At 41.7% G+C, this 20,500-nt stretch overlaps 1 protein-coding gene across 2 annotated transcripts in view; it reads left to right on the top strand.

The window, feature by feature from the left end:
* Positions 1–20,500, top strand: part of LOC311500581 (kinesin-like protein KIF20B) — a 42,743-nt gene that overhangs the window by 11,886 nt on the left and 10,357 nt on the right. For both annotated transcript variants that reach the window (XM_084562079.1, XM_084562078.1), the window contains 10 exons: positions 457–595; positions 714–836; positions 1,008–1,068; positions 1,324–1,449; positions 2,091–2,221; positions 2,425–2,580; positions 2,818–2,988; positions 4,639–4,761; positions 5,413–5,520; positions 8,040–8,249. In XM_084562079.1, coding sequence (XP_084418205.1) covers positions 457–595; positions 714–836; positions 1,008–1,068; positions 1,324–1,449; positions 2,091–2,221; positions 2,425–2,580; positions 2,818–2,988; positions 4,639–4,761; positions 5,413–5,520; positions 8,040–8,249 — 1,348 coding nt within the window. The remainder of the gene's footprint in view (positions 1–456; positions 596–713; positions 837–1,007; positions 1,069–1,323; positions 1,450–2,090; positions 2,222–2,424; positions 2,581–2,817; positions 2,989–4,638; positions 4,762–5,412; positions 5,521–8,039; positions 8,250–20,500) is intronic.

The following is a 20,500-nucleotide window of genomic DNA, read 5'->3' as shown; positions in this document are numbered from 1 at the left end:
CAGTTTTATTTTCTTCACTTACCTGAGCGTCTTGATATTAAAGTCATTCATCAGCAGGATTAAATACGTTTAGTTCCCTTAGTATTGTACTAGTCAGCTGCTGGTGTCCTTCTTATATTTCAGGGCTTTAATATTTAGTTTGGTAAGTAATGTGAAATGCAGCCTGAACTGTATTCATACATATTTGATGATTTAAGGAGTGATGGCTCCAGCTCCCTCCTTACCTGTCCCTTGAAGGGAGGTAGTTTAAAAGCTTCTGTATTATTTTTATTTGTGTAGACGTCAGTCAGTGGCAAAAAATAAATCAAAACTTTCATTTTACACACACATCTTCTTATATTGTCGTGATGCGGCTGATCGATCTTTTGTGTCCATGTACAGTTTTAATCCGACCACTATATTAAAACCTACCGGTCCCAGGTTCATGTGATTTTATTTTTTACCTCACTCTTGCAGACTAAAAGAAAACGCCAAGCAGGACTCGGAGAAAGTCAAGAGCCTCAGCGCCGACCTCCAGAGGAAAGAGGACGACTCTTCAGACCTCAGAGAGAAACTGGCTGATTATAAGAAGCAGATCCAGCAGGTCCAGAAGGAGGTACGTGTTGTTAAATGTTGTAGAAGCACCATGTCAATATATTTAATGCAACAAATAAAACTATAAATCCATGCGAGGCACACAGCCGACAGATTGAATGTTTTGTTTTCTTCCGCAGATTTCAGCCATGAGAGAAGAGGAAAAAGTTCTGAGGCAGAAGCTGACAGAGGCGGAGAAAGCCAAGAAGCAGCTTCAGTCTGACGTCGCCAACAGAGACAGAACCATCCAGCAACTCAAAGTGGTAAAAAAAATAAACACAATCTGCTTCTCATCAGACTCAAACCTCTCTGGGATTCTATCCTTGTTTGCTCTCGTCCTGTGCGCCAGTTAGAAGTCGAGCAGCGGTGCCTTGGGATGTTAACGTCTCAGTTTAATTCTCTCTCGTCACCGCCTCGTTTTCTTCTCCCTCCAGGAACAATCTTCAAACGCAAAGTCAGACGAGTCGCTGCAGCTCTACCAGAAGGCCTGCAAAGGTAAAACATGGAGGGAGGAAACGGGCGTCTTCACAGTCTATCTTTTCGTGTGACAAACGGCAGTTAGCTTAACTCATTCAGTGTCACAACTGGGATGAATTTCCAAGGTGTCTTTTCTCGTAAAAACGTCCTTGACTAAAACACCTGAATAACCACAACAAGAGGAATACTGTTCTCAGGGACCTACACAGTTTAGTACCTCTTTAATGCTGCTGCATGTAAAACTGCATGTGTTTGTTTGTTGTTCGTTTGTAGGCCTCGAAGCCAAGGAGCGCGTGCTGGAGGACATGCGCTTGGCTCTGACGGAGCAGGAGGAAACACAGGAGCAAATGGAGCAGGTCCTGGAGGAGAAGCTTGACAACATCCAGGAGCTCTCAAGAGGTGAGAGAGAAATCAGAGGAAGAATGTGAACAGAAAACACTGAGAGAAGACACACACATTTCATAGAGTCGTATGAACACACACACATGTCCCATTCTCGTCTTCGGATTTGGGGGAGGGCACCGTTGCACCATGTGATGAGGGTCTGTAACTTTATCAAAACAGTCTCTCACTGTAGGAGGCAGGTTTCTGTAAACTATTTACTGGATCGGTATAAACCACAAGGCTGTGATTTCAGTCCTTACAGCGTTTTTGTGAGCACCAGCATCATGTTTTGTGATAGTTCCCAATCAGGAGAGTGTGTGTGCTGTCCCAATACGAAACCTGTGCTCAGCACTTTTTTCTAAACAAGCATTTCCCAGCTCTCTGCCATATGGACACACGCCTGTAGTCTAATCTCCTTGTCCTTGCAAGAGGTCATAAGACATTACATGAAACTTGCAACAACACTTTTTAATATTGAGTAAAACCAAAATCAATCCATTAAATCAATTAGAGCTGAGCTAATTTTATTTGGTCTGTATTTTATTGTTAATATAGAGAAACGGAGAGCTGTACTGTACAAGTTACAAAGGTTAACTGAAAGCAGTCGCCTTCTTTGCTGAAACTAGTGTCCTGATTGTTCTCTGGACTGTTTTCAGAGGTGGAGAGACTGAAAGGGATGCTGTTGCAGCAGGACGGTGGAAACAAAACACACCGCCTGATCGACAGCCCGTCAGACGAACTCAGAGTGGCCAAGAAGGAAACGGCTCACGCCCAGGAGAGCTTGAAGGTATCGATCCTTCTTAGATAAGGGACACATAATGGGACTAACTTCCCATAGGAGCATTGATTGTTAATGGAGAATAAAGTCAGTGAAAGTAGATTTTAACATTGTTTGAGAAAAAGGAAAGTACGGTTTAATGAGAACCACTAAGACTGAAATTAATTCCACATGCAGACTTCTTTCAGACATCTTTTTCTTTTTCCCATTAGATGTTCACTGAGAAACACCAGGGTGAACGCAAGAAGTGGCTGGAGGAGAAACTCTCCTTGATCGGTCAAGCCAAAGAGGCAGAGGAGAAGAGGAACCAGGAGATGAGGAAGTATGCAGAGGACAGAGAGCGCTACACTCGGCAGCAGAGCCAGTTGGTAAGAAAAAGACGTGCTAAATACTACCTGAAACATGTGGACATGCTACAGTTCTAATCTGCAGAATACCTGCAGCTGAAGATGTTCAGCTTATGGTCTAAAACAGCTTCACTTCTGTCTATCAGAACTCTTGTTTTTGACGTTCGGTCTGCTATGGAGCTCAAATACTCTTATTTTACACTTAGCATTTCTGCATTTCTGCTCAAACATACGCCACCAAATCCGCATTTCCCTCAGGAGTCCCAGCTGAAGGAAAAGGAGCAGACCATGGAGAAGTGGAGGAAGGAGAGGGACACTCTGGTATCAGCCCTGGAGGTCCAGCTAAAGAAGCTTCTGTCCAGCCAAGTGGAGAAAGACAAACTCATCCAGCAGCTACGGCAGAATAACCCCCAGCCAACGCCACCAGAGGTCAGTGTAACATAAAGATGATGAGACGACGTAAAGTCTGACAGAAATCAATAAATCTGACTGAAGACGGTGGTTTAAGACTCAAGATAGAAAGATATATTTAAATCATTTTAGTGATTAAACAAACGATTAAATGAAACAAAACAAAAGAATCTGTCATAAATCAGCCAGAAGGGAACAATTACTAGAAGTTAGAACCTGTATTTAATCCAGTTTATTTACCGTTTAGATGTGATTTAATGGGAGAGTTGAATCCTATTATTAACCAAAGAAAAACATTCCTGTACTCCTGCAGGAAGGAAGCCTCTTCCTGTTAATAAGGAGACATATCTTTGTCCTGCTGCTCGCATCGCTCTCTCACACTTTGTCCTCACGGAGCTTTTGTTTTTCTTCCCAATAACATAATTTCCTCCACTGAGCTCTCCCCCAGGGCTGCAATGATTCACCAAATCAAACTGATGCATGTCTGTATTGATTTATTAATGTGTGTCAGGCTGAATTTAGCGACAGGACTGCAGGTAATTTTTATGCAGGCGTCTCTCGCCGTATCGGGGACGCTCCATAAGTGTGAGGGAGTGAAATAATCCAAGCCACAGAGCGACTCATACGAGGATAATTGAAAGCATTGTTTTAAATAATTCTAGGCTGCGGTCGTGACATGTTGTCGTACTACGTGATGCTTCATGCTGATCGTAAACGAGGAAGCAAAACGTGTTTTAATAGACGGCCAATTACCTGATGCTGACATGCGGGTGTCACGTCGGTGGGAGAATCAAATTAATTCAGAGCAATACCAAGCTCTGGTGAATCTTTCCTCTAATGAGTGTAACACCTCTCTGACACAGCCACGACTTAAAATGACTTCAGTTAGATTGTTAACTGAACCAGACTGCAGTGAAACGACGGCAGACCAGACTGATGGCAATGTGTCTGAGGACAGATTTGAAAATCATTGTTTGATATCAAGAACAATTCAGTTTTTATTTGAGCAGCTCTATTAGCCCAGCACCACTCCACACCAACACTGAACCATTACTGTCAAATCTATTGCTCTGTGCACTGATCAGCCACAACATTAAAACCTCGACCATCTTGTGACAGTTCAGTGTTCTGCTGGGAAACTTCTGGACCTGGCATTCATTGGTGTGGATGTTACTTAGACATGTAGCACCCACCTAGACCAGACCAGGCACCCCCACCCCATAGCAATGACACTCCTTGATGGCAGCAGCCATCCCCAGCAGGATGCAGCCTGACACAGACACACACACAAAAACACTTTAGGAACAACTAAAAAAAACATGAAGAACAGCACAAGGTGTTGACCTGGCCTCCAAATTCACTAGATCCCAAACTGATCAAGTATCTGTGGGATGATCCACAGAGGCCCCTCCCCTCAAAGGCCCCCCCACTAACAACATTCTGTTGATCAGACACCAGAGATGAAGGCTGGTCACCTCACTATTTGAAGTGTGCTGTTCCTTTTCTTCTTGTGTATGAGCTGCACGTGTCGTCTGCTTTGTGTGGGGAAAGTGATTTAATTTCATTATATCCAATCTGCATTATAAAGTATTAGGATATTTGGTGCTTAGAGATTTAATAGTAGTAGCTCTGGATAACACACACGTGTACATAAACTTCCTGTTACAGGATGAGAGTGGTCCCAGTGTGGCAGAGCTGCAGGCCGCTCTGTCTGAGAGGGAGGCCGAGATCCTGAGACTGAACCAGGAGCTCAAGGCCTCAACAGACAGACAGAGGGACACGCTCACACAGGTCAGTGTGTGTGTGTATATATATATGTGTGTGTGTGTGTGTGTGTGTGTGTGTGTGTATATATGTGTGTACTGGAGCCAGAATGAGAATCTTTTTTTGTGTAAATAAACCACCCTTACTTAAAGGAAGCTTTTAAAGATTTGTGGTTTAACCTTCACCAAAGGACAGCAGCATCGCTCATCTAGAGTTTATATCTCTTATAATGTGTTTTTGTGGTGAATCTAAATATTCACACCAACACTGAGAATGCTCGTACATTAATATATGTATATACCGTAGTTTAAAATTTCCATAATGTTACATTTCCCTGGTGCCTGTTCATATGTTCGTTGTCTTCTCAGAAAATGCTCGATGTTCCTTCGCCTTTTACTTTATTTATTCATAGATTGTCTTCATTCAAAGTGAAATAAATGTGAATGCAACTTTACAACTAGATGGAAAAAGGTTGGCTTGTCTTTCATTGAATACTGACATTACCAGGCTGAAACTTGTTGATTTAACAGCCTGAAAGACCGGAGGAGGCTCCTGCATGAGATAATGTTCTTTGAGATAACTGTATTAGAAGCTATGGTTGAACCTGGTAGATACATGTAGGGTGAGAACCATCAACTGTGGATGTTCATTATCTCTTTTTTTATTTTCCTGCCGCAGACTAAAAGCAGTGAGAGCCCTGCAGCGTTGGTCGGGAAACCCAAGCAAACCGAAGCTGTTAACAGGACGTCTGGGAAGAGGGACACCAGGGCGTCAGTCAGCAGTCAGGTAAGCTCACGGCTGTGTAGTACGCTCTAAATGCGGGACATTTCCCACTGAACCAGTTTCTGATCTGACGGGACCATACGACAGAAATTAAACGGCCGAGAGATTCAGACACTGTTTCGTTCGTGGACTTCTTGTCCTTCAACATGAGCTGCTTCTTTCTCTGTCTACTTTTTGAAACTCAAGGAACCACATGTAAGCCTGAACTGAGATTGAAGTGATCTATATGGTACTATGAGGTAAAATGGAGCTGAGGAGGATTTTAAATTCTGGATTTTACAGGGAGCCAATGAATAATGATCTCTCTTGTTAATTCCTGTCGATGCTCTTGCTGCAGCATTTTGAATCTGAGGCTTTTTAAAGAGCTGTTTGGATCCAGACAGTAATGAATGACAGTAATCTTCCTTCCTGAAAGAAAGAAATCCATGAACTAGTTTTTCAGCATCACTCTGAGACAGGATGTTCCTAATTCTGACGATACAAAAGAGATGAAAGAAGGCAGTCCTGGTCACTTGCTTTGTTTGTGAATTAAAGGGCATATCCTGCTCAGACTAGATGTTACATTAACTCACCGTCTAATGTTGTGGCAGTTTTAGTTTTTAATTTTAAGAACATCCGTGGGTGGTGCTCATGACTCAGGAACAACCAGACGGTTTCCAGATAGTTTGTCTTTTGGACAAACTGTTTTTTCTTCACATTTGATTCTGTTCATAATTTAAATTTTGAACATTTCAAATCTAACTTCTTTTCTCTACGTCATTCCTCTGAGCTCTATAGATGCAGTTATGTTACAGAGGATTGTCTAATACCATCTGAAGCTTCCGGTCACACCTTTCTAACTTCAGGTTTACAAAGAGCAGTAAAGGCAAATAAACTAGATCTAGTCAGTATTTGGCAGGGCCACTCCTTTCCTGTATAACGGCACCAGATCTCATTGGAGAGGAGCTCCATGGAGAACTTGCCACAGCTCTTTATGTTCAGATCCGTCCGTCTGTTGCAGGGCTCCTTGTTCTTCTTGTGTCTGCATAAAGCTCTTTATGACTCCGTCTGTCTGGGCCTTGTTTTCCTGCGCTGCATCATCACACAAACATCGCCAGGGTACAAGTACGACGTATTTAAACTAGTTCAAGAGTCGGCAGGTACTTCTCAGCGTTCTTCTTCAAAGGAGAGCAGATTCTGTCTACATCACCAGACTCCATTTTCAGAAACGCCTCTCCAGCCTTCAAAGAGGCTTCAAATGCTTCAAATGCCTGTACCTGTCTCCAGCCCTCAGGCCACATATTTCAAACGTTAACTCAGTATTACAGAGCATCTGCTGACTGACTCCTCCTCCTCCTCCTCCTCCTCCTCCTCCTCCTCCTCCTCCTCCTCCTCAGTGAAGGCTGTACCAGCAGCCCGGTGGGTTCTGCCAGTTCTGATCTCATGGCTCTACTTGACATCTACCAGTTTCAAAGGGGAGCTGGTTTGATGTGTCTTTTATCTGCTGCCCCTTGACAAACACCCTGTGATCCTGGACCCTCAGCGTTGCAGCTTTTCTGCTTTAATATAAAGAAGGAATCTATTTCATATGTGTAATGCAGACAATAGATGTGTCTACGACAAACGCGTCCATTGAAACATTAAAAGTTCCTTCAGTTTTTACACTGTACTGAAGAAAAAGTTAGCAGCAGGTTGAACAAAAGCAATAAACGGTACGCACCTCTGAGAGATCTGGGCTTCTATGGATTTAGATGTGGTTGGAAGAAACTATCGGCCTCAGTAGAGCTGAGTGAAAGAAAAACCTGAACCAGGCTGCTTCTGTCTGTCTGGATGTCAGGCTAGCTTTTCTTTCTTTCTTTCTTTCTTTTTGCGATGCTGTCTTTCTTTCTGATATGCCTTTATTCTTTCTTTCTTTTCTTTCTGAGATGTTCCTTCTTTCTTTTCTTTCTGAGATGTTCCTTCTTTCTTTTCTTTCTGGGATGTTCCTTCTTTCTTTCTGTCTTTCTTTCTTTTTGGGATGCATTCTTTCTTTCATTTTTTCTGGGATACTTTCTTACTTTCTTATTGCAATGCTTTCTTTTCTTTCTTGCTTTCTTCCTTTCTTTCTGAGATGCCTTTTTTCTTTCTTTTCTTTCTGAGATGCCTTTTTTCTTTCTTGCTGGGATTCTTTCTGGGATGTTCCTTCTTTCTTTCTTTATTTATTTCTTTCATGGATTCTTTCTTTCTTGCTGGGATGTTCTTTCTCTCTTTCTTTCTTTCTTTCTTTCTTTCTTTCATGGATTCTTTCTTTCTTTCTGAGATGCCTTCTTTCTTTCTTTCTTTCTTTCTTTCTTTCATGGATTCTTTCTTTCTTTCTGGGATGCTTTCTTTCTTTCTTTCTTTCTTTATTTCTGTCTTTCTTTATTTCTGTCTTCCTCAGCAACAGTGACAGAGGTGTGAATACTGTTGTTGTGGCAACTTGCCGTGACACTTTTCTAGTTCCAGGCTGACTAGCTCAGACCGGATGGAGTAACCTGACCTTGATATCACGTGTGGTTCCACAGGGCTCAACCGGCTTCCCGTCAGTCCTGGACTCCTCCGAGATTTCCACCGAGAATGGCAGAATGAGTCGCTTTCCCCGGCCCGAGCTGGAGATCTCCTTCAGCCCTCTGCAGCCGAACCGCGTGGCCCTGCGACGCCAGGGGGAGGAGAGCGCCGTCACGGTCAAAATCACCCGCTCGACACGCAAGAGAAAGAGCGGCGAGATGGAGAAGGTGAGAGCCGGTAACACAAAAAGCAGCTTTTCCACATGTTCGCCAGATTAAACACTTTTCATATGGAAACTATGAGCAGATTTAAGATGCTTTGGGAGGCAAAACTTTTAATTAATTGGGCATCCTCATGTCTTCTAGGCTTTGTGCACGTGGAAATATTCCTCGGTATGAAGCTGCATTTGTACACCATGTACCCCTCTGTGGTTCCGAAAATAAATCTTCCCTAGACGCCTAAAAAAAAAAAAAAAAAAAAAAAAAGAGACACGAGGCTGAGATGAGATGAGGTTTTGCAGTTATTTTCAGAGATGATCGTTTTTCACACATGTTCCGTGGAGAAAATATCACAGTGAAACCTTTACCCCAGCTTCCAGCTATCCTGCTCTGGTAGCGTGGATTTTCTTCTGGATGTGGAACAATAGCAGTCGACAACACCTCTGGGACGGCAGCGAGTAGCTTCTGTGGCCATTGTTTTACAGCGGTGTTATTCATTTATAGCCAGACAAATACAAACATGCCAGAATCGGTGTCACATAAAAACATATGCCAGAACATGCAATCAAATGCATATAAAACATGTAGTGTGCAGGTCACATAGAATGTTTCGCACGTGTATAAACACATAGAAATGTGTTTTTTTTTTTTCTTAGTCTCACCAAGAGCATTATGACTTTGCCAGAAGCTCAACACGTGCCGTTTATATACTGTGTGACTAGTAACGAGGTCAACAAGACGGCTCCATCTGTGCCATTTGGAAATGGATTGCAGAGTTTTCACGCTGTGAGTCGGTCAATACTACAAATGTTCTGTGAAACAATGTCGCACGTTGCCTTGGAAACCGGGCCCAGTACAGACCGAAGGGGCTTCCAGACGGGATGACGTTTTAAAAGCAGCACTCCACTGGAGGGTGAACAGTGTAGAGGTCGTTTTCAGGACACTGTCTGTGACTGGAGTTTGATTTAATGCACAAGCAGCTGCGTTTATGTAAATGTTGGTTTTCGGCTAATGCTCGGGAAGTACTGGCTACCTTATGGTCCTAAAGGCATGTGACACATGCAAATATACAAATATATATTTTTGCATTTGTCACATGCCCTTCCTATGCCCTAGGGTTGAAAATGTAAATTTCCAAGTATTTCAATGAGTGCCCCATAAAGGGTTAATACATGACAATGAAAGAGCCCATGTTGCCTCAGTGAACTAAATGAAACCCTCACAAAAAATAAGAATAGAATAATAATAATTGACGCTCTTAAACAGGGACGTCCCGATCAGTATCAGGGTCCGACCCAGACATTGTTAAAATGATCGGATAGGACCAGGCTTTTGTTGTTATTGGTTCTGCCATGAACACAAAACCTTGTCCCGGTAGCTTCAAAACCTCTTCAGTTTTTATGGCGGTTTACTAAAATTGAAAAAGAACAGAAGGTCCTGTGTCTGCTGTGTAAACTGAAGGGAGTCAGACAGCAGTTAGTAAATATTGGATTGAATTGAATGTGGATGTCTGGTGAGGTGGTAGTAGTTGATCATCATTCAATACTACCAACCGAGTCCACTCAGTCAAAGGCTGCACCCAAACAACAACAACAAACACTGAACTTTTAAAAGAAGAGAAAAGTTTCCTGGAGACAGCGTCAAGGAGAAACATCTTCCAGAGAGGGTTAGAGAGTTTATGGCAGCGTTGGATGACCAGAACATTTCTGGAGTAGAGAACACAAGGTACCAGCTACCCTCTCCACACTACATTAACTTTGACTGAAAGATTTATTGGACTGAATCCAGTCCACTCTAGGAGAAGACAAGGAAGACAAGGACAGACTTTAGGAAGCTACAGGAGACCAACTCTAGGAGAAGACAAGGAAGACAAGGACAGACTTTAGGAAGACACAGGAGACCAACTCTAGGAGAAGACAAGGAAGACAAGGACAGACTTTAGGAAGACACAGGAGACCAACTCTAGGAGAAGACAAGGAAGACAAGGACAGACTTTAGGAAGACACAGGAGACCAACTCTAGGAGAAGACAAGGAAGACAAGGACAGACTTTAGGAAGACACAGGAGACCAACTCTAGGAGAAGACAAGGACAGACTTTAGGACGCTACAGGAGACCAACTCAAGGAGAAGACAAGGAAGACAAGGACAGACTTTAGGAAGCTACAGGAGACCAACTCAAGGAGAAGACAAAGAAGACAAGGACAGACTTTAGGAAGACACAGGAGACCAACTCTAGGAGAAGAAAAGGAGAGACTTTAGGAAGACACAGGAGACCAACTCTAGGAGAAGAAAAGGAGAGACTTTAGGAAGCTACAGGAGACCAACTTTAAGATCGGATCTGGACTCAGTATTAAAAGATCGGTATCAGATCAAGAGGGGAAAAGCTTGATCAGGACATCCCTACTCTTAAATCATCATAGATTCAATATAATACGTAACTGCAACTAAGACGTGTTTCTAAATATTTTTTAATCTGGTCACAGAAACAGAAGTAAAACTGTTCTTGGCAGTTATTCCTGTAAAGCCTCCAGCACAGTTAGTAAGAACATGCATGTTCACATACCATGTATGACTCTCATTAATCATTAAGGAGCGACATGCATCCGTCCTCCCACATCTTTGATGGTGCACACATACAAACACAAACACACATCACCCCAGAGAGCACATTAAACAAGCTTCCCACTCGTAGGTGCACGAGGTCGAGCGCAGTTCACTTGTCACATCACTCTTCTTCTTCCGTCATCGTCAACTTGTTCGAGAAATAATTTACTTTTTTCCCCTCTTGAAAAACTTTATGAAAACATACCGTGCCAGCGTAGAAAGGAATGCCAAAAATAAGAGGGCACTGCAGAAACTTTATTTTATACATCTTATTTTCACTTCTTTTTAACGGGATATCCAGCACGTTTGCTCCGTGTGCTGCCAAATATACCGGCATAGAAGAGTTGTGTCTTGGATACTCATGTTATATATCATAATTATTGCAGTCTGACAGTCTTGGCTGTTTGTTGCTCATGTAAGCCCTGCATAGTCCTGCTTCAACCTAATCTCCTGTGGCAGTGTGCATGGGAGGTGCTGATACGAGTGCTGAGGCATGAAAATACCTTATGGGCGTAAGTCATATGCACGTGCTCAGTTTTTCAAGTTTACGACTGACAAAGTTACTGCAAGGAGAAACTTGCAGGTTTAACTGTTTCCTAAATTCATATTTAATCATTGTTGTGAAATATCCCTTTTAAAAGTTGTTGCAGTATTTTATCCAGTGCTTCCTTTTCAAAGGCAACCTGGCTACTTTTGTGGGGGTTTTGTATGGATGAGGTGAGTCAGGGTTTCATTGCTGCATCTCTAATGGAGCTTCAGATGGGATGTCTAATGCAGGACTGTGTGAGACTGATGGCTAGGGAGTACTGTCAGACTGTCAGCTCAATGAAATAGTGAATTGTGCACCATATGTCTTCTTTTCTGACTTTTACATAAATATACTATGCCAGCTCTCAGTTTATCCAGATTAGTGTCTGTAAATGACTACACTCCACTAGGGATGTCCCGATTGGGTATCGGGGGACGATCCAGGCATGTGATGCACACAATGATGCAGCTGGTCAGGATGCTCTCAGTGGTGCCTCCGTAGAACGTGCACATGATGGGGGCCGGTGCTCTGGCTTTCCTCAGTTAGGACGGTGGTCATAATGTTATGCCTGATCAGCGTACATATCACTCAAACCTATAGCATCCATGGGATTCTTATATTAGCCAACAAAACCTACTAAGGCACTGACTTTTGTTACCGTTGGTTTTGGACTTCTAGATGATTCATAATAAGACATGAACATATCTTCATACCTGTAGAACGTGGTTAATTTTAGTTTGAAGATATTTCACTTAACTGTAAATTTGAACTTTTGAAGAAAAAGAAGATGCACGTTGACTGAACGCAACTTTCCAAGATAACCTTTTCCTGGTTGAGCACGTTAACCGTGACATCTCCCGTCCTGGAGATGTGTTGGCAGATGAGCATTAGTTTCACATTCTTGCTCAGGGACTTGTTGGCAATATTTTGACAACGATTTTCACACCTCCGATGACGGCAAGATACCCTGAATAATTTATGTCACCAAGGGCACGGGTGTGAATGTTAATGGAAACCATCGTGATTACCTGTAGGCTTTCACCGTGTCAAAAACAATAAACCTGGCAAAGCTCAGTGTGTTTAATATTTTAATTTAGATTTTCAGTGGTTCAGCAGAAGAATATCGAAGAATCATTTAAATAAATTAACAGCGACGCATTTTAACTACAGCAGCTACTCAGGTTTCATTGGTACATTTGCAATGGAAGGTAACCAAAATTGAAATTGCTACCTCATGTAAATGTTCTTGAGGCTCGATTTCCCAGTTGCGTCTTGACTTCATAGTCCACAGAAAACCAAGAGGAAGTTGGCACCAAGAGGAAAGCTATTTGAGAAACTGAATGAGTCAACTGTGTGATGCAGCAGCTTAAGACCATTTGTTCACAACATATTGAGACATAGAGGTGATGCATAGAGCAACGCTTGGAGTTGGCGTCTATGGTTTTTAGTTTTTGTACCTGTGGCACAACCATGTTGGAACTGAGATCTTTTTATAGTCATTTGATGGAAACAATGGATGATCTAGACATCTCCTTTCCGACGTCTTTATGGCGTAGGGGAAACTGTATTTGAAGTTTGTCTCAAAAAAAGAAGTCAGTGATTTAAAGTCTTTGAGTTTGATCGACACAAAGTATTGGGTCAGACTTTGAATGCAGTAGAGACTGGTCATGTGTGATTTAGTGTCAGGAATTATTGTTTGACATAAAAGGAAAAGAGTTGCAATGTGAAATAATATCACATTTACTGACTTAGAATATAGAAGAACTGCTATTGAAAGAGTTTTGTGAGTGTGAGTAAACGCTGTGGTTGTTTTCCAGAAGTTTAACCTTTTTAAAAAAACTTTTATTTTTAAGGAAAACCTTCTGCCCATTAAAAGAATAGTCACACGTTTCATTTGGCCTCATCTGTGTCTTAAAACAGTGACTGGTTAGAAGTGTGTGAAGACATGTTGGTGATGTTTCTCCATGCTGTGACAGAGGCTCATTAGATGAAGCATGTTAGGCCTTGTTCATGTAACAAGCCCTCCTCCATTGTAACCAGGCTCTTTTGACTCCTTGTAGTCTTTGCTTTTGATGCTAGCAGCGGGGCGTATTCATACACGGGTGAAAGCTGTGCGATGAGACCCCAAAGTAATTCCACTAATGACTGCCGTTCTGCTGACTGGGCTGATGTTGAGAGAGAGAGAGAGAGAGAGAGAGAGGGAGAGATCTGGAACAAAAACAGAGAGGAAGTAGATTTAATGAGGAGCCCACAAAAAGACGTACGTGTTTGTGTTGAGCTTCTGCAGCTCATTCAAACTTCAGTCAACATTTATAAACATAAACACTTCCCTTTTTAAGAAGCCAGTACAAAAAGACTGCCATGGGAAATTCTCTCTTTTTCTTGACATAAAAATCTTGGCAATCTTTCAAGAGTCCTGAGTTTTCAGAGAGGGAGGGAAGACTTTTCAGTGCCATTTCTGGCGGTCGCTTTCATTTCATTATGTTTTTACAAACAGTGTTCTTTGAGCATCACCTCTGGTATCGCTGATGCAATGACCCAGTTTCCATTTGAAAGTCCACAGAGGTGAACTCAACTGAACATATGAGAGAAATAATGATACAGAGGATTTGAAATGTCAAGAGCCAACGGATCATGAGTACGAACACATCAATGACCCTGTCATCCCTCACAGAGTAGTGGGCCAGTCAAAGGAGGCTGAAGTAATGTCTTGTACCCAACAGCAAGAGGGTGCATAGAAAAGAAACGGGGAAGTGGGCCGATGTAAACTGAGAGAAAAGAGTACAAAGGGAGGTGTGGGCAGCACAGAAAGAATAAATTGCCAGCCAGAGCAGAAGAAAGTGAAATGGAACAAGACTGGGAGGAAGGACTGATGAAGAATGACGGAAGAAGACAGGGTGGGAGGAAGAGAGGAAATAGCAAAGCGGAAGGAGGGAGAATGGGAAGATAAAAGCAGCAAGCAAGCAGGAATGGAGCGCAGGGAGGAGGGAAGTAACATGGTAAGATGAAAGAACAGGAATTTTCGATGGGAATTCTCAAGGAGGTTAAAAATGAGCAGAAGAACCTGACACAGTGGTGACGGTTGCTGCTGAGAGAGTTTAGAGCAGAGTGGAGTCTTACTGTGCAGCCTGTACTTAATGTACACATCCATTAATGTGACATCTCCTTCGAGCTTTGGCTTTATCACGCCCTTTGAAATGTAGATGTGTATTCTTACTGCACCTCTGCAGATCCGCTGCCATGTTTCATTGTCAGTAAACAATCTAGCCTGTAATTATTAGCTCAGACAGATGGTACAGTGTGTTTACTTTACCATGAGGGAAATATACAGAGGATGAACTAATTGGACCCATCGTACGCATATACAGCACTCAGAACAAACACGGTATCGTCATTGATCCGTCATATTTATGCCCTTACTACGCTCTCAAATTCTAAAGTATTATGAATGAAGCTCCCACCCAGCACTAAAACTAGACTCCATTTGTTTCCACCTCAACCTCTAGTACAGTACTTTTTGTTTTGCTCAAACACTGCGTTCCTTTTCCCATGTCAGCATCACTGTATCTTGTAAACACAGAACCAGACACCCACTCGTATTACTCAATAGCAGGCAGGCAGACAGTAAACACTTCAGTGGAAACACATCTTGATTTAGAGGGGTAACCTACCAAATGCCATTTCCTGCATCCTCTCGTTAGAAATCTCGTCGTTGTCTTGCACGAGACCACGCAGCAAGATTATTCCACATGTAACATTACAAGTTCTGACCCTGAGAGCATCTTCGGACCTGAAAGAACAGAAAACCCAAAGTAAACCCAAACACCTCAAATATTAGGAACCAATGACAACATTAGTTTAAAGTTAAATTGATTCGATTTGGGAATTGAAATTGAATCAATTCATGAAATCAGTAGTGATATTACAGCCCTAGTAGTGATTGAATGAGACCCGAAGGAAAGATGAGCTAGTTATCCCAATCATAGATCCTGTGTTGGTTGTCTCCTCAACGTTCATCACCTTTATTTTACCCTACAGCTTTACATGTATGCACAAAACCACAGAGTATAAATGACACCGCCTGTTCTTAATAACCTGTACTGACTGTATGTGAAGGTTCTCAGTCATCCAGGTCATGGTATACCCAACAAAGGGTCAAAAAAGGCAACTGGACTTGTAGAGTTATTTTGAGAAGACGTTTCACCACTCATCCGAGTAGCTTCTTCAGTTCTAGGAGACTGGTGGGAAGTCTGGGGTTTAAATAGGAACTCCTCCTGAAAAAACTTGCTTGTTAGCAAGTTTTTTCAGGAGGAGTTCCTATTTAAACCTCAAACTTCCCACCAGTAGTGTAGTAGATCAGCCATGACCGTCCCTCCCCCACTCCACATACAAAGCTTATGATTGAGGCTTTCCAGTTCCATCTCAACTCAAACCAACTGGGTCCCCTGTCGTCATGGAAGCTCAGATGAAAGTGTGGAAATAACGTTTAAACATAAACTGAGACTGCATTTCAGGATAAAAAAGACTCCATTGAGGAGTAAAATTCCATATATTTGGAAATATTCCTTGCATCTGAGCCTTAGTTGTGGAGCATTTTGACAGAAAGAATCCCTCCTTCTGTAGAGCAAGTTAGCTGATCTCTGTGTCATTATTATTGTTGTTTGGAGGATTTTCTAGTTACACAGATAGACCCCCAACATTTTTCCCACAAAGTATTGACTCACTTCCACCAACTTTTCTTAAAAAGTAAAAAATATATACCGTATTTTCCGGACTATAAGGCGCACCTGAATATAAGCCGCACCAGCTAAATTTTGGGGAAACTACAGATTGTTCCATATATAAGCCGCACCCGACTATAAACCGCTGTTGTTTTAATGTTTAATTACCGTAAGGGTTTCTTCTACCACGGAGGGGATTGTCGGGACAGAAATGACTGTTTGGAAACGCAAAGCGTCCCATTTATTTACATTTGACAAACATAAATCTTTCGATCAATCAAACAAAAAATCAATCGATCAAACTTTCACATCTTTGACATTACAAACAGCATTCGTGCAGTGCACAAATAATACAACGGTGCGCTCCTAGCGCACTTCCTGCAGTCATAGTACCGTAGTAGTGCACTATAACAAAAAACAAAGCTTACAACGCTTGATGAGGCACGACCGTTTACTGTATCAAAATAACCAGAAAAGTCAGTTCTTAATCCTCGTGTCATCATCTATGACATGATAGTGCGCCCCTGGTGACCGTTAGCTGTAAAAATCCATCCGCCGTTGTATAAGCCGCAGGGTCCAAAGCAAGTGACAAAAGTAGCGGCTTATAGTCCGGAATTTACGGCAGATTTTTCTTTTATTATTATTGTGTTTTTTCAAAACAGAAGTTCTGCAATGCCAGGTGTATGTCTCTTCCATTAAGCTACTTACAGCCAGTGTTGCTTTAGGCTAGGAGACAAGCAGTACATTGGCCAGAGGGTGGTTCAGATATTCTCTAATTGAATCCTTTGCGGGTCCGGTGCCAGCATAATCTTGGCCTATCCTTGATCCAGCTGCAAGCAGAGAGCAGGATCGCAACTGATTAAGGGGACGACACTTAACGGGGTCTCACCGAGGTCACGGATAGAGTGAGCGTCAGGAAACAGACTGACAGACAGCCAGGTCCTCAGAGATGCTTTGTGCTTGTTTTTGTTCTTTACTTCTTCAACACAAAATACTACTAATTTGACTAAGCAGGGATTTGTTATTGACTCGTGTGACATAGATAAAGTCAATTTATTCCTCGCTGTTTGTCAACATGGCACAGCAGTGGAAGAGGAAGCTATTAACGTCTTAAATGACTGGCTGCAGGAGTGTGCCTTTGTGTTTTTAATAGGGTTTGAATGACAGCCGAGCTCCATCGGGTGTAAAAAGCAACGAGACGTGACAATGCCGACCAATTAGTTGGTTTTAGGGTTTAGGGTTTATTCTGATTTAGTAAATAGAACTTTTACTCTTTCACTTCTTGAGAGGTGGTGTTGATAGTATAAAACTGGAAAGCATACCTGGTACTGCAGTACTGTTCCAATATAAAAACTTAATAGAAAAGGCTCTAATGGAGCATAACTAAAAAGAAATGTTGTGTCCTCTGAAGACACAGACACTAATGCTCCTGGAGCTACACAAGCACTTAAATCTTTAACAATGCTTCTACACTGGCTTTGTGTGTCTTTCCCTGTGACACTTAAGTAGTTGTGCTTCGTGGCTTTGTCACAGAAAGCATTGTTGTAAATACCCAAATGTATATTCATACACGCACAAAATGGCACACAAGAATGTAAGTACATGCTTTAAGCTCATGGATATTAATGGCCTCCCTCTGTGACTTCCAAATGTAGCCTCCCTGAGCAGCCCCGTGTTATAATACAAGCAGTATGCATCTCCAAACACACATAAGAGAGAGAGAGTTGGTTTTGAACATTAAACATGGATGATAGAGGGAGTGAGGGACACTCTGGGTCCAGTGGGTGCTTTATATCAAACCCCACCAGGAGCCTGAACGGTATAAATCTTTAATGCTTCCTCTTAAAATGTCATAAAACATTAAACCACACCAATGCTTCCATCTCTAATGATCTAACTGGAACGCTATGAGCTTTAAGTAGATGTATTTTTGTGTGGTGATTTTCTTGACGGCGTTAGAGCTGTGAACAGTGCGCCACCAGCAAATAAACAACACGTTGTCAAGGAGGCAGCAAAAAAAAAAGCAGTTCATTCACTAGAAACATAAAAGACTTTGTGCTGGAGACAGATTTCAAAGTAATGGTTCAGCAGGTTCTCACTTTCCTGTCAGCTGTTAGATTAAAAGATCAATGGACTCCAGAGCTCACTAACAAAGTTTAGTCTGAGGCTACGTCAATAACTCTTTGTCAGACCAAGTGGGTATACCTGCAGATACCGAGGGCTAATCAAGAACTCAGTAAATAAATTACAGTTCTAACAATGCTGTTAGAAATGTGTGGTCAGATGACCTCTGTAGCAGAACATTTAACCCTGTGAAGCCTGACATATGAAGTAAGTCAGAAAATTCACTTTATTAATACTGTTGTACTTAAAGGATTTAAAATTTTAAATAAATTAATATAAATAAATAAAAAACAACCGTTTCCACTTATGATTAATTGGAATAATTAATAGAAAAATTACATGTGATTATAAGAAAACTCCACTCATATGGAATAAATTAACACTGCTTTTAAGATTAATCTTTTAAATAATTATTTTTAATTAAATTATAAAAATGGCATGGCCATGAATGAAGTAATTATTAGTACTTCGGTAAATATTCATATTGAAATATCAGCAACAACATAAGTGATATTCTTAACATATCCTTTTCAAAATTAGCAAAGATTTCCCTGCAAAAAAAAAAAAAAACCTACAAAGTTGATGGAAGCAGCCATTTTAGAAATGGCTGCCAAAAGCTACAGACCGCAGAGCATGGATAGATCCACCAGGGGGCAGATGTCAAGTTCCAAGTTGTTGACAGCAGGTTTTTTAGGGAAGTATTGATTATGTCGATGGTGCAGAGGTTTCAGAAACTCACAGCAAATATGAAACGTTCGAGGGTTAAGCCGTTAACAGACGAGGTAAATCAGAAATTCTCAGAATGAATGTCGATGAATTTTGCACGTTAATAAAAGTAAATTCCACATGACACTGTTAGTAGAGTAATTAGATCACCAGAAACAAAATGTACTCTGATGTTTTTAACCAAACTGTTTTTGTTTTTTAAGTCTCACATTTTCAGGCGGAGTAAACGACGAACAGCACGTCAGGTACATTTTTCTTTTCAGTAAATAGCATCTAGTTTTCATCCTCCCCATCTCACAAGCGGATTAAAAAAACATTCCCCTAATTACAGTCATCCCATTTCTCACCATCATTTACCACATTAGTATAGCCTTCACTCCTGGCCTTAAAAATGCATCGCTACCGAACATGTTACATCATTTATTAAATAGTTTTATACAACCACTACCAGCAGCAGTAGTGTAAACATAAAGTGTGTTGCAGGGTGAAGCGTGTTTGCTTCTTTGAATCCAAATTTCTCACACAAATATAGGAGTATCTAGTCAGGGGGGAACAAACATTCCAGCCGTAGATGTTGGATGAGTGGTGGTGAGGATATATGTCCTTCCCTGCATGAGTAAACAGTTTGAAAACAGACGCTGGAATTGCTTTGCTGCCTTTGCTCATCTTTGCAATAGGGAGAGTAAAGCTGCGTGAACATTGTCTGATTACGGCCAATAAGCAGACATCACAGCCATGAGGATGTTCACATGTGAATGAAGACGCCCCAGGTTCCCTCCAGTATTCACTTTCAGTTTTTTGTTTTCATGTTGTTGTGTTGCGTAGAACGGCAACATGGGTGGGAGCCAATTGGACCCGATATGTAAATGTTGTGGAAGTGGGATGTTTTGAATGTGATTTGCATGAACTGAGCAGAGAATGAAAATTCATACATTAATGCAGGAGATCAGTTTCAGTTGTTGATGCAACATTACGGTTGGAGGAAGTAGTTTCTGCTTCCTTGACTGTATTACATCATGCACAGAGGTGTTTCTCATTAAACAACCTCTCCTGCTTTTACACACCGTTGTTTTCCCACTTCTGTCTTCCTCCATTATTCTCTCTCCTTTTCAAACTTTTTCATTCATTCTCTGTCTGTCATGATGGCTCACCTCTTCCAGCTGGCCATGTCTGTCTGTTTAAAAAGGCTATTTGTTTCCTGTTTACCCTGTTACGAATCAGGTAATGCGCCATCTGGATTTTATCATGTGCAGTGCATCAACTTGATAGTCCTACAGCCAGTCTGAGACATTTTGTTGTAAACAAATTTAACTCTACAGCACTCAGATGTCTCTTCATCTGTACATCAGAACATAAAGCTTGCACAAAAAACTTGATTGGCCCGGCTCGGAATCAGTTCCCAACAGAATGACTCCAGACCCACTTTCCCCAACAAGAGTTATGTGGTTGGGGAAACTTCAGTCTGAATCACTTTCAATAGGAAATAGCAGAACTCTCTAAGCTTGTACGGTTTAGCAAATGGATTGTTGTGTGTGATAAAACATTTGATCGTATT

The sequence above is a fragment of the Chelon labrosus genome (assembly GCF_963514085.1).
Source record: "Chelon labrosus genome assembly, chromosome: 15".
NCBI classification, from domain to species: Eukaryota; Metazoa; Chordata; class Actinopteri; order Mugiliformes; family Mugilidae; genus Chelon; species Chelon labrosus.
The sequence above is the reverse complement of the archived record's forward strand: the minus strand, read 5'-3'. Positions and strand labels throughout refer to the sequence as shown.